Source organism: Hirundo rustica, chromosome 11 (genome assembly GCF_015227805.2).
Source record: "Hirundo rustica isolate bHirRus1 chromosome 11, bHirRus1.pri.v3, whole genome shotgun sequence".
Lineage (NCBI taxonomy): Eukaryota > Metazoa > Chordata > Aves > Passeriformes > Hirundinidae > Hirundo > Hirundo rustica.
The window spans coordinates 12,685,177-12,700,034 of NC_053460.1; the positions used below are offsets into that span (position 1 = coordinate 12,685,177).

Genomic DNA, 14,858 nt, shown 5'->3' on the forward strand with positions numbered 1-14,858 from the left:
AAGGGATTAATATATTTCATTTGGTGCTTGATACATTGTCCCCTGTGATTTTAATTTTTTTTTAATATCTAATACTGTTGAAACCAGTGAATTCCTTATTACACAGTGTCACGTTTCAGCCGATCCTAAATTAATAAATGAGCAGCAGCAGAATAGCATGCAGCACAATCCTAACAGCATGAGCTGCACAGAAGTATATTTCACTTAGCTCCAATTTAAATACTCTGCTTTGCTCGATTTAATTATGGGAAATTACTGAATTAATGGCTTTGTCAAGTGAAACGTGTAGGACTTCAGAGTTCGGTATTAAGGAAAGAAATTAGAAGGGAAATCTGAGGTACAATAATTTTTTGCATGTGGGCTTGTTTGAAACACAGACTGAAATTTAACTGAGCCCACATCCCAAAATCACTCATTTTAAGCCCAGGGAAGAGAGAAAGAAGAGGAAGTGGCAGGAAACTTCCTGAGTCATCCCGTGTTGGTTGGTGGTGATCTCCGGGGTGTATCTGCTGGGCGGGTTCGGTGTGTGTTTGTGCAGCAGGACCTGGCCGTGGGCACGTGGGAGGGGAGACTCTGCACAATCCCATGGATCGCTAATAACCTGGGACCTGCGAAACACCCTTTTCTGTGCTGCACAGTATGCTTTTCTTCTCTCTTTTCTGGTTGAGAATCTTGTTATAACAGCTGCTTTTCTCCATGTTCATCAACTGAATTCTTTTGCTGTGGCTTGAATCCCTGCACCAAGGCAGGGTGCCCAGCCTGTGCTTGGTTCTGCAGAGATGCACAATGAGACCTGAGGGTAACGTTTCTGAAAGCTTGCAAGCCCTGCTCCTCTGAAGCCGTTTGGACACGTAGGTGCCTAGCTCTCCTTAATTTCCAATTTCGTGCGTTTTTACTGCAGTCTGTTGCCACTTGTGAGTATTAGCCCCCTAAATCACTTGGGCTACCTACAGATATCCCTCCCAGCCATAGCTGGAGTAGCGTAGAGGTACTGTTTTCCCAGTTTCTGCTCTCTGTGCTGGCAGTGCCCAGCTTGGTCTCCCCTAGAGCAGCAGCATGAGCCTCTGCCAGCAGTAACTGGTTGCAGGGACTTGAGCATTAGTTTGGGAAAACGTGACTTTTTGCTCAGGTGCATTTGAAACACTTTCTTTTTTTTTTTTCTTTTTTTTTTCCCAGCAAGCCAGATTTGTAGAGAGAAGGTCAGTGAGGGGTTGTTCTTCCAAAAATGATGTGGGGCATTTGATCAGTCCATAAAACCCACAATTAAGTTGTGGACCAGGTTCGACCCTCTGTACCCTGGATAAAAACAGTTTTACCCGAGAAACTAACTCCACAAACCCAGCCCCACTGAAGCCTCTCAAGTCTTTAATCACAGTTTTGAAGACTTCCAGGCACAGTTATCACAGAAGTGGGTCCCTTCTGTGATCCTTCAGCCGCACATTTGTCATTCCCAATGGAAAATGATCCAGGCAGGTTCTGAGCAAACCAAGACCCATGAGAAGGTCAGTGAAATAATTATTGCTTTCTCTAATTTGCCTGTATTTTTCTTTCTACCCCAATGCGTTTTTTGCTCTTGTTCCACTTTTTCCCTCTGTATTGATCCGCCCCTTGGTTCCTGACAGTGTGCAGAGGGCTCTCTTACTCTCTCAGAATTAATGTTCTGGGGGTTTATATGTATAAAAGGAGGAATGTAAATGCTACCTGTAGGACCCTACCAGTTTGTTTTGTGAAAGGCATTCCTTTTCAGCAAACTTTTAAACAAATCCATATTTAAAGCATGAGAAAAGCGCATTTTGAAAGGAAATATATTCAGAGGCCTAAGAGAGTATTTTTGTATGGAGTCCTTGCTCTCCTTACTCTTGCTCCTGTGAGCATACACCAAGGGCTGTACACTGAAGACACAAAATCTCCAGGACCAGAACTTCCTGTAGAAAGTACAATTCAAAGTCCTGGACCTTATGGAGGCACAATAAAGGAATCTGCATTTTGAATTGGGTGAAGGGACATCAAAATACATAGTGGCATTTATCGCTTATGGTAAATTACATCATCTGTAATTTTTCTCTCTTTGAAAATCAACAGGTTTATTTTAATAAAGAGTTCCAGCAGCTGCTATTTTGAGCAGAACCAGTCAATACCTTATTTTTGCATTTGATATGCAGCTGCAATAACAAGCCACATGTGAATTTTATTAAGCCTTCTGAATATTCTGTCTGTTCAGGGAGCTATAGATTTAAGTTTTGCAGATATCTGGCTTTACATTGAAGTAAAAAAGCGCTAAACAACCAAAAAGCCACAAAAAGAAAAAGCAACAAAAAAAGAAAATCGTTCACACCATTTCCTCAAAGAAAGGAAAAGGTTTGTCATGCTTATGGATTAAAATGTGATTAAGAAGTCCCATGTTGGCTGTGAGTGGAATTCCATAGAACTGCTGGAAACAGAACACCTTTCTTCAACAAAAACTTGAAAAACAATGAGTTGAGTTTTATTAAAACATTTGTATACCTAAATAAAGTTTAAGTGCCATTTTTCTTCTGAGAACTGACATGTATTTATTAGAGTACAGTGGTCAATATTACTTAGCAGTTGTATGTGGAAGAGTGAAAAGCATATTTTAATAATGAAATGCACTTCACTCTGAAGTTAATACTTGCTGCATTCTGATTTCTTTGTGCATATAAATTAAGTTTATATCTAGAATGCATGCATCTAAAATGGATTTTAGATCTGGTTTGATTTGAAACTCGTTATTGGAACTGAAGGTGGCAGTTACTCCCATTCAGATGCACCTTTGGAATCTGGAAGTGGACAGAAGCATCCTTTTTCAGAGGCAGATAATGTGTGGCATGGCAATCACAAATCCTGAGTAAGTGGATAAAGTCTTCTGCAGATGACTGTCGAGCAGTTAGGGTGCAAACATATTTTCTGATTTGGACGCCACATAGACGCACAGAGCAGATTTCTACGGGGTTTTGAGCCCGTCCTTTCCAAGGAGGAGGCCCCAGTGCAAAAGGGGGTGCTGCTCTCCTCGCAGGGGGGATAGTGTCTGTCCCTGGCCTGGGGAGAGCACCCTGAGGGTGACCATGGTCAGTAGCTGGGCACGGTTCCAAACGAACACTTTGCACACTCAGGACTGCTCCGCTCCCTAAAATTCACTTACAATGCTTTTTGTGTCGGAAAGTGTTTACATCCCATATTTATCCTGTTAAACTGGCTGCCAAACACCAAAGAGCTGATAAACACTATGTGCTGTTAACACTATAAAGTACAATCCCACTGCTGCTTGCATGCAAATAAATAATAATAACTGAGCTCTTTGTCCGCTTTTCGGCGTGTAAGTACATTTGTCACATAGCATAGTAACATCTAAATCATTTTAGTAAAAGCACTAGAAAGGCTGAAACATTACCTGCAGCCCCGATTAAGAGGAAAATTTACTGTTTGGTTGTGCTTATTTGATTTTTTTTTTTTTTAAACACTTTTAATATGATGTGATGCTTAATTACTGTTGCTGGGTTTCACTTTTAAAAAACCTTTCGCTGAGTTATTTCACCTTCCTAAGGACTGAGGGATTGGCCTGTAGGCTAAAAGTTACTGTGAAATACTCGTTAAATCTTTTCTTGCAGACATTATAGACACAGATATCTTTTTAATGTGCTTGGTCAGTTTTGAGGCCACTATTTTTGTTACTACCCATAAATCAGTAGCAAGTATTTTTAGTGTCATCAGTGAAAGGTTAATAGAAGTCCATAATTTTCAGACATCTCTCTTTCGATTAGCTGCTCAGAAATTTCCTTATAAAGGGGGTGTAAATTGTTCCACTCCAAAAACTGGCGACTGTGTCCAATTTGTGCATAAATTGAAATTGTCTTTCTAATAGACTCTTTGGAAGGTGTGGGGTTGCCTTCAAGGTAATGATTTAAACATAAACTGACCCTTGATGAGAGAGCTGGAGTTTCAGTTTAATGTGTTTCTGCAATTTTCCTTCGCCTTCAGTGCCTTCAAATTCTGCACAAATAATTCCTTCATAACAAGTGCCTTTTCAGAAGATGTATGCTGCTGACAGTTAATATAAAATTATTGCCCCTGAATGCATTTTCGTAATTACTTCCCAGAGAACTGTCTTTGTGTTAGAAGACATTTCACACTTTAGTAACATAAGTGTTTGGGGAGAACATGAGTAATAATTACAGGCAGCCTTTCAGTGAAAATAAACCTTAAAAATTATAAAAAAAGCTAATGTTAAAGTTGGTTAGAGACAGTGAGGAACTTATTCATCACATTATGCCTGTCTGTATATTTTCCAAGTTTAATAACCCTTCAGTAACTAAACTTTAAAAAGCCATAAAGAACAGAGAAGCTGCTTTCTAATTTTTAAGCAATAATGAAAAGTGACATGCTTCTAGAAACAGAATAAAGAAACTCAATCTAAATGCTCCTATAGGAGATTTCTGCTATAATGGAAAATTAAATGGCTCACAGTTTGATCAATAAAAAAATTAGCAGCATTTATTAAAAGGTTTCCTCTAGTATGTTGACTAAAGGATCCTATGGAAGTCTTGATCCAAGAAAACCAGGGTTGTGGGGTGAGTTTGTGTATGTGAGTGGGATGTGTAAGAATCACGGAGCGAGCAAAGCCAGTGGGTTTCATGTTAGATGCTGGGTGTACACGGTTACACTGCTCTGGAGAGCCTGGAGCCAGGACTGGCTGTATAGACATTGTTCTGGGAGTTGCTGCACACAGCCCAGCAGCAGGGTTGGATTTGCATGGAGGCAAAGATGGCTGAGTCTTGCTTTCACTGGATAAAACAGGGCAATTATACCATACATACATATCTCTAAATATGGGTCTGGTGCATCTCTATAGCAGAGATAACAATGTAGAGATATAGGCGGGCTCAGGTGGAAGCAAGGCACTGCAGGGCTAGAGGTTTTCGTGTGTTACCCATTCTGTGTGTGATATCTGTGCCTGGTACAGCAAAGGAACGTGCAATGAGCTGCCAGTCCTCTGCTGCGTGTTCCTGCCACTTCCCATGGCTTTAAACTCCCAGTGGACACTTGAGGTTTCCTTAAACCTGCTGCTGACTTGAGAAAATTGCATTCTATCTGAAGGAAGATGGACATTTTCCCTGAGAAGTGTTGGTGTAAGTAAGCTAGGAGAGGGCTGCTGAGAGGCAGCTGTGGGATGTGCAGGGCTGTCAGCACCAGTTCTGTGAGTGGTGCAGGGCCAGCAGAAGCAGGTGCTGTGTTGGTGCTGGCACCAGTTATTCCTGGGGTGCTTGGAACCCCTTTCTCTGAGAGTGTGTGTACCAGCAGAAATAGAAGGAGGTGCTGTACCCTGCCAAGTTAGTTTTTCTTTGCCAAGTTGAAGAATGCTGAGAACTGTCCATTCACTTACGAATTACTATGATTTGATACATATTGGAGTGTAATAAGGCTCTGTTGTGAAATGTTATCCTGTGAGCTTCCTAAAATCTCTGACTTTTGTATATTTTATTGTTAACACCCTTCACATAAAGTAGTGTTACTGGTGTAATCTGTGCTTTATCCCGTGGGTTGTTATGCAGAGATAGCCAGCACTGAACACTCTCCCTCTTCCCCTGCCTTTCCAAAAGAAGCTCTTGCAGCCACCATTGCTGCTTGTTGGTGGAGGCTGCTGTCAGAGCCAGACAAATGACAGCTCGCAGAGGCTGCAGCGGCCAGAGCCCTAGGAGGGCACGAGGAGGTAACAATATGCAATTTTCATGGTTCGAGGGTAGCCTTATCCTACTGTTCTTCATTACAGTACTGCAGCGAGATCAATTTTATTAAGTTGTAAGTCTTAGGAGGCCAACACCATTAACTACATGCTGGATCAAATAATTTTTTTGGTATTATGACTGTTTCTTTCCTCTTGTTGAGGGAAGGCAAGATCTGATGTGTGCATCTCTTCAGCCTGAGAGAAGCATTGCGCGGTGACTGAGTGTCAGCGGGATTGTGTGCCTGCACTTTGCTCGCTTGCCCTGTCATGTAGTCATCCCACGTGATTTACCATTGCATGAACAGACTGTAGTGTTCCATGCATTATTCCTTTCTGGCTCTTTGTTTTTCAGCTAGGCACCTTTTTTCTTTACCACATGTGGTTTGACACCATGCGAAAGATGTATGCTGCACTGCATGATGGAGGACCAAACCTGCTTGCCTTTGATACACATAGTGATGATTTGATGTGTGGAACGAGCTGCCTTTGATACCTGCTCCTGGTCCTGGGGCTGGGATGCAATCCATGCTTTCTGACCTGGTTTGCTTGGCTGGAGCCAATTTTTGGCAGCTTTGTGTGGCTTTGGTTGCAGAGGTTACAGCGGCTCACAGGAGGGCCCTGGCCCATCGAGAGGTAGCACGCACACATATCTCTGTTCAAAATGGAAGTGTTTAGAAAAAGACACATTTTGAAATGCTGAGGAGTCACAGAGCGGGAGTACCCAGCAAAGGCAAGACTTCATCCTATGATGAAGATTTCAGTTTAAGTTTGTGATTTAATTACTGAAACACTAGTGACTTTTTTGGCATTTGTTCATTCTTTGATCGCAAGTACAGAGAACTTTGGATTCCCTTTCTACGTTACAGAGCTAAAGACAACACTAAAATGTAACAAACCACATAAAAGTAGAAACCTCCCCCACACTGATTTGGCATTTGACGCTGAACAAAACATTCACTAACAAACGTTTAGATTAGGCTTTTCCTTTAAGTCATTTGTCTCTTTTGTTCTCACTTCCTAATTATGGATGAAATTTCCTTTCCTTTTGTCTCGCAGGGGTAGCCCTGCGGCCGCGGGGCAGGAAGGCTGCACCCCTGGGTGGGCACTGCAGGGCTCTGCCAAGCCCCAGGAGGTGTCAGTTGTTTGCCAGCACCCATCACTCTTCCAGCAATTAGCTTTTATTTCTTCAGTGCCATGTACTTTTATCACTTGTCCTGCATCTCAGGAAAACTTCTAGAAATAACTGTAGCCCTTTGTTTGTTTTAGTTTGGACTGAGGTGAAGATTGAAGAGATGCCTCTTTCCCACTCTTCATTTTACATTTTGCCTTCCAGCTGCCAGATCTGGGCAGTGCATGTCCATGTGTGAGTAGATGTTTATGTGGTGCTTTGCAGAGTGTGACTTTGCAGCCTTAGCTCTGTGTGGCAAAGTTGCTGGGATAGAAGGTGCTGCCTAGCACTGCATCAGTGGGTGCCTGCTGAAAAGCCCCATAACTGGACCTATTTAAAGCCAGGCATGACCCTGCACTAAATGTTCCTATGAGCAGCCCTAGATTTAAAATAAATCCCAGCTTCAAAAAGTCCATAGGCTAAAAAAAATTTTTTTTAAAAAAGCCCCAGGAAATTTACTGGCTTGAAGATAGAAAGGCTTGCCTACCCTGGATTGTGTTGACAGAATAAAAATCTAAACTGTCCATAATTGATTCCACACATGAAAAAACAAGCTGAGGTTGGTTTCTTTCAGTTTTTCTGGCCCATGTGTTGCAAGTTGTTGCCCATTTCCAGGTGTTTCCGTGGAAGTTGTAGGTGGGCATCAGCATCTTTCCAGCGTGGCTCTGGCCTCGCTGTGCCTGCACTCCTGTCCCCGAGGCAGTTTGCCGTGGCTGGGCTGGCGCTGTGCTCCTGGCTGAGGCTGTGCCACGCTGAGCTCCAAGCACAGTCCCAGCCTGCTGGCAGGGCTGTCTGTCCCAGGCTGACTGAAGCAAGGGAAATCTCCTGACTTGAGCGAGGCCCGAGCTGAACGTGGTACACGTAATCTGTTTTCAAATATTTGGCTTTAGGAGTGCGTTGTTCCTGTAACAGAGCTGTTTTGAACGCAGCTCAGAAGGCTTTTCTACTGACTGCAACTTTCAAACTGGGCCTTTGGGAGTTCACTTTTCCAGCTTTGCCAAGTTTGCCACATTCCTTGGACCACCAGGTCAGGCAGGAACACTCGCAGTTCTTGCTGTGTCTCCTTTGAAATAGTAACATTCTAGAGCATAAGCTGGCTTGTATAGAAAAAACCAAGGGTCATTAACAACATTAACTTTAGTGGCAATTAGAATAACATATTCCTGACTGTTGGCCAGATTGTTTAGGTCATAGGGTAAAATATTCTTCTTGTGTAAAGCCCTGCAGACGTTCCACTGTGCTACAGGGGACAAAAGGGGGGGGCAAAAAAGAGAAGAAAAACAAAAATGTCCCTCCATCCCATTTCCCGACATTTTGAATAACAAGGTATACTTTTAAGACTGGTCTCACAAATTGTATCTTGTCTTACTCGTAAAGGAAGATTGTTAGAACCATCATTAGATATGGCAGGGTCACTTAAAAATTACTCATAACACCAAAGTGTTGCCCCCTCTTTGGAACTGAATAGTGATCATTTATGCTGATCATTTATCCTGGTGCTGCCAGCAGTTCCCTTCTGCTGGCGTTTGCCACGGCCGTGTGCTGAGCACGCCACACCGGTGTGAGCTGTGCGTCCTCGCAGTGGTGTTTGGTGCACAAATTCCTCCAGGCTGGTAACTGTGATTATAGCGAATTTTTAAAGCAATCTAGATAGAAATTGCTTACTATTGAATTAAGCTCACTAAAATCCAAGGCTTACAAATAGAATCTTAAAAATTAGCTGTGGCAGTAAATGTGTCTATGTGTGCTTGGTGCCACAAGGCAGCCACTGATCTTTGGAGACTGCAAAAGGTCCTGCTGGCTCTGGTAACCAAGAAGCCCCTTTGCCTGGTGGTGCACAGACGTGTCCTCTCAGAGCCGAGCCCAGCTCCGAAGCCACCCCTGCTCGTGGTGCCAGCAACACCTTGTCCTCCTGTGGTGACCCAAACCCCTCTGGCAGCGTGCTTGCGCCCACAGGCGAAGTGCTCCTGCAGTTCTTGCCAGCAGGAAAATTGCAGGTTAAATTTGCGAACTGCTGCAGCAGAGCTGTGCAGAAACGAGCTCCCGAGGAATGCTCGTGGCCTGCTGTCCTCATCAGGGAAACTGAGCTCATTGCGGGAGCAGCTGGGCTGCCTTTGAAGCTTTTCCTTGCTGGCTGGACCACCCATTCCCATCAGTGCCCTGCTTGTTTTGCTCCCCTGGGTGAGGAGCGAGTGCCTCCCCAGGGCTGCCCGTGGTCAAAAAGCCAAGGAACACCACAGATTTTTCTCAGCAGTGTTCGGTGTTCGCAAGGCAAGCACGAAGTGCGCAGCTCTCAGCAGAGGAATCTGAAGACCATTTTGTTTGAAGGACAGTAACAGAGGTGTGGCAGACATGTACAATCCCTTCAACTCGCCAAAACCAGAAAAAAAATCCCATTGTAAAGCAGCGTTGCATTTGCTAAATAGTTTTTGCGAGCTTCTTTCTTGTGTTATTTGACATACAACTCTGTCAAGCAACGACGTTTTTAAGAAGTTGCCTAGAGGATCAGATTTCCCATTCAACAGGGAATTAAAAAATGTTTCTGGAATTTTGCTTTGCAGTGGGGAATCTATTTTCTTATCTCACATTGTACAATTTATTTTTCCTAAAGCAGTGTGCTAAATTATTTGTTATTGTTGGACTCGGTCGAGCAGCTTTATCCCTGGTGTAGCCACGAAGTATTGGAGTAAAACCAAGGATGAATTTGTCACAGTGTACTCACCAGATCAGCTGGTCTTTAGGTTAACTCTCAAAAGACAGCATTTCTGCTAAGAAATGTTAGTGAGGGTCTCTTAAAGCTCCCCAAAGTTACCTAAAAGCTTTCTTCTTCAGATTGTGGCAAAGTCGGTTCAGAAGTGCTTCCCGAGGCCTCTGTCAGCAGGCAGCATGGACTCAGGTGCCAATTCTTTAGGTTACATTTTTATACTTGGACTCTTTTATAGGTTTCTGTCATAAAACTGGAGAGTTGAAATTCTGATTTATTAACTATCAAGTCTGCAGGACATAGGCTTTAAAAATATTGAATGAGCTAAAATGTTTGTGATTGCAGTCTGGAATGAGACACTGTATAAAGGTGTGCCAAGTAAATATGACAAAATGTAAGTGATAATTTGAATATATATGTTAAATGATGTGTGAAATAAAGTAAAGCCTGCATAGGTCTAAAAATGACTTATTCTTTGGTGAAGCAGTAATATAAGAGAACAAGAATTGTGGTTTTTTTTCATTAGAAGACATTTTTATTTAAGGAAGAGTCTATAAAGCATGAGGTTCAGCTAGTGGCATTTTATTGAATAAACATAGTCTATATGATGACTTACAATAAGGAGTGCTTAGTGAGTGATACTTTTTATAACTAAATCCTTAAATTCATTACTGCTGTGTAAGTGGCATATCTGATTTGTTAAGATGAATATTATATCTCGCCCTTAATGGAAATTTTGTAGTAGAAAGGTATGTATAATTTAGCAGTAAAAGAATCTGAAAATGTGCAGATCAGTTAACTGCTAAGAGGGAGGCTGTGACACACCAACTCAGGCACTGATTTTTAATATTTCCACTGCAACTGGAAGGGTACGTCATGTTACGAGTGCTCCATGGAAAGCTGCAGAGTGTTTTACACCAGTTGATTTATGTTACCATGCGCAGAGCAGAAGATGGTATGAAATGTGCTCTGGCTGGATAGTGGTAGCAGAACTCTAGCAGTGTGTGTGTCTGAATTGCAGTGCTTGTGGTAACCAGTTTTCATCTTGAATAAATTTTATTTTCAGCTTTGCTTCATGTTCTCAACATTGGTTATCCTTAATCTTTCTGGCACTGGTCTGATTTTAGAAACAATTCATCTCTCTATTTGCTGTTCCTTCCTTAATGGCTTAAAACCCAAACACATCCCAAACCAACAAGCTGGCATCTCCCTCCTACCTGGCTGAGAGCAGCTCCTGGGCTTTTGGGGTCAGCCAGTGTGCAAGGATCTCTTCTGCTGGCAGAGTCTGTGGTTCAGTTTCACTCTGAATGACTTCCCAAGTGTTCCCATCATACTGATAAGATGTATTAGGAGCATGAGTGCTTGTGGAGGCAGGTGAAATGGTGCAGGTGTGGCACCTGGGGCTGTATCCCCTCTGTTGGGGAGCCTGTGTGCAGAAGAGGCGGAGGCAGCTCTGTTTCAGGTGGTCACCAAAGCCTGGCCACCATGGCTAGTGTGCCTAGTGGATGCTTCCCAGCTGAGAGGGCAAAAGGGAGGGGAATTTTCAGCTCTGTGGCCTCTCCAGAGAGCTGAAGCAAGGGTTGTCTGCAGTGCTGCATGGACTGGCTTCAGGCACATCTGGGTGTCCACTGTGGCCAAGGGAGTGTCCTGGAGGCAGGAGGATGTGGCTGCAAGCTTATCTCTCACAAAGGCCACTGAGGGTGTCCTGGGAGGAGTGAGCAGCTGTCCTGCCACCCACCCCATGGCCAGTGGAGAGCCAGCTGCCACCTGCACGGCCCTGGGCTGCTCTGTCCCCCACACTGGGGAGTTTTGGGGCTGTCAGAGAGCTCAGTCTCCCCGTGCACAAATGCAGATAAAAACTTGGCGGGGCTGGCAAAGATTTATGTGCTAGCCCACACTCTGGTCACAGACCAAGATAAAAAATATCATGGAGACCTGAAGGTCAGATGCACTGTGTCTGCTCTCAGCTAGGTCAGCACAATGTCAGGCTCATCTGCCCAACCAAGTGCCTCTCATTAGTTCAGCAAGACCTCTCATGTCCTGGGGTATGTGTGTGCTTTGGGATATTCAGCTAGAGCATTTTTTTTTTTGCTTGTTGTTACTAATATTGGGGCTTGGGGGCGGTGGGAAGAGAAGAGCACTGAGAATTAAAATTCAGCACATGCCTTTTCTTTGCGGGCTGTAATTAATCTTGCCAATTTTTAAAGCTTTGAGAATCTGGTTAAGTGATAAAACACTAACAACTTTATATGACAGAGTTAGAGGCTCCCGCTATACACCCACCAGAGAAGATTAGGAGAGAGTGTTTGCAGGATTCGCACTAAGCAGCAGAGAATACAGTTGAGAATTGTTGCACCACATGATATAAAACCCACATTAATATAATGAAAGGTGTCGGGAATAATGTGAGAGCGGCTGTAATTAAATGTATCTTAATAAGCGCAACATCCTTCTTAAAGCTCTTGTTTTTCAGACCTCTCAAACTTATAGGATGTTCTTGCTGTTGGCAGGTGGCCTGGGAGGAGAGCTGGAGAGCGAAGCGAAGGACAGCCGGGCCCTGGAAGAGAGGAACAGTGTGACGAGCCAGGAAGAGAGAAATGAGGAAGATGAAGACATGGAGGATGAGTCAATTTACACCTGCGATAACTGTCAGCAGGACTTCGATTCACTGGCAGACCTGACTGAACACAGGGCACACAACTGTCCTGGAGGTAATGTTAAACTAGCTTTACAGTTCTGACAGGTGGTTAGCTGGGTAATTGGACATAGCAACAGCTTGAGGCCTCAAGTGAGATTAAAGAATTAATAATGTAATTTTACAGTTAATGTAATTTTATTGTGGTGCCTTGGGCAGCCTTTGTTCACTCCTTTAATAAAATTAAAATAAAAGCAACAGCTTTCCAATTGGAATCTGTCAGTAATTACGTTAGACAAAAATGTTGTGGGGTTTTTTTAATGCTAAAAGTTTCAGGCAGGTATTTTTCCCTCTCTCTCCAAACGTAGGAAGAATTAAAAAAGTTAAATTACTGAAGTGTGCAAAACTCCCAGGAAAAAAGGCCTCTGAACCCCTAAAAGAACATGATGGTTCCTGAGATTAAAATTCATAGAGAGAGTTCTGTAATCCCACCCTAAAAATACAGCATTCTCCCTAGGTTATTATTACATTGCCTTTTGAATTTTATGGAAGTGAGGATGGCATCAGCCTACGCTGATCTTGATTTTACTTTCTGTAAAGTAAGAACAAGCTCAGACCACTGGTGTGAACAATTGCAACGTACCTTGCTTTTCCAGGGCTTCCTGTGCATGGCCGGCGGTAGCAGCAGGTACTCAGCCGAGCACGCTAAGCCGATTTACAGGGGTAGGAAAAAGCTTTGCAGATTTTACCAAAGATTAAATAAAATCTTAGGAGGGGGAGTGAAGAATATGATCATATGTATTTAAATCAGGGATTCTTATCTTTCACCTTCCCAGAGTTGAATACTCTGCCATCATGTCTTCCTCCACACTCATCTAAATTATTTTTAGGCAGCTGCTGTTATGGCAGATGAGTAGGTCAAGGCTGGCAGAAGGGTTAGTTTCTCCTCTGGAGCAGCAGCATCCCATCATCTTTCCCCTGAGTGCATATTCCTCCTGGCCACTTAATTTGTTTTGTAATTAGTCTATGTTTTCTGCTCGCCTTCTCGGGCTTAAGTAAAATGATCAGCCAAGAAAGAATACAAGGGATGGAAATAGAGCAAGGGTCAGGTGGAGGCTTTGGCTTGGTCTGACTCCCACCCCAAGAGCACCCTCCCTTGTCTCATTCTGGCTTGCAGAGGTGAGGACTCCCCACTCTTGTTCCCATCTGCTTGCTGGGAGGAAGGACACCGGGATGTTGGGGCTTTTCCCATGCTTGCACTTAGATAGGGATTGCAGTCCTAAGCCTGCCCCCAGGGCTCCTCGCTCTGCACTCTCATTTAAGCCCTACGCGGGCTGCAAACTTGGAAGTGCGTAAAATCGAAAGGCCGCTTCTTGCAGGGTTAATTTCCCAGCCAGCTGACAGCACGGCACTGGCCTGAGACTTCTGCACATGGCACTCTGCAGGGGAGTAAGCAAGAAAATGTAACTTTCTATTCAGAAAACCCCTTGTTTTCCAAACTGGAAGGCGAAGTGCACAGCCCATGTGGACATCGGTCCTTTGCAAGGAAGAAGCGCCCTGGGTGGCCGCTGCTCCATCACTGCCCGATCTCCTCACTTGTGCTGGGACAGCTGCTTGTGGTGCTGGGAGTGAGCCCCACAAAAGGAGGCTCTCTTTAGCCCAAATGTCTGCTTGGGCTTGGTTTGCTGTGTGTTCCCCAAACAGCTGTAATGGCACAACTGGCAGAGGGGAGCGGGCGCTGCTGATGGGGACTCCAGAGCAGGAATGTAGGGTTATGACAGGTGACAGCAGTGCTATGGAAAGGAGCAATTTTTTTTTTTTTTCCAGAGGCAAATCTGCATTAAAACATAGCAGCCTAGAGATTCTATTCATGTAAATTCAGTCAGTGTTTTCACACTTCAGGTTTTTGGGGTTTTTTTTGTTTGCGTTCCATTTTTATTTATTTATTTATTTATTTATTTATTTATTTATTTATCCTCAGTGTAGTATTCTCTTAGTGAGGCTAAGAAAAATAAATTATATTTTTGGGATATATCAAAGTAATTTGACAGTATTCCCATTGCTATTCTTGATTGCAGGTAGCATAATTATGTCTTCTTTTACTGTCTTCACATGTGCGGATGATTTACAAAGATATTTTGTCCCAAAAAGGCACCATATAACTATCTGCATATACATGAAATAAGTGCTAATTGTATCCATGTGAGGATAATCCTTGTTCCAGAACAAGAGTGTCTGTTTTCTATTTAGTTTAATCTAGTGTCCTGAAGTCGTTTAAAGTAAATAGCAAGATTGCCCTCATATATTTTGGAATGAGAATGTTTCCATGAAGTCCATCTGGAATATTGCTTGATAGTCACATACCTTACTTTGAGGAAAAAACCAACCCTTTCAGATACACCAGTTTGTTGCATGATCTGATAATCATGAGGATTTTTGAGGAAAGCATGCAAAATGTGTATCTTTGTTCAGCTCATCTAAAAAGATTTGCACCACCTGGGTGAAAACCGAAGGACCGCATTAGAAAATGTGTTATATTTAAGGATTTCACCCTAAAAAAAGAGTTATTTGCCTGTGTCCTTAGTTACCCTGCACTCCTTTTCCCTGTGAT

At 43.2% G+C, this 14,858-nt stretch overlaps 1 protein-coding gene across 2 annotated transcripts in view; it reads left to right on the forward strand.

Moving 5' to 3' along the window:
• Positions 1-14,858, forward strand: part of ZNF423 (zinc finger protein 423) — a 226,238-nt gene that overhangs the window by 53,472 nt on the left and 157,908 nt on the right. For both annotated transcript variants that reach the window (XM_040075307.1, XM_040075308.2), the window contains one exon: positions 12,123-12,323. In XM_040075307.1, the coding sequence (XP_039931241.1) occupies positions 12,123-12,323 (201 nt within the window). The remainder of the gene's footprint in view (positions 1-12,122; positions 12,324-14,858) is intronic.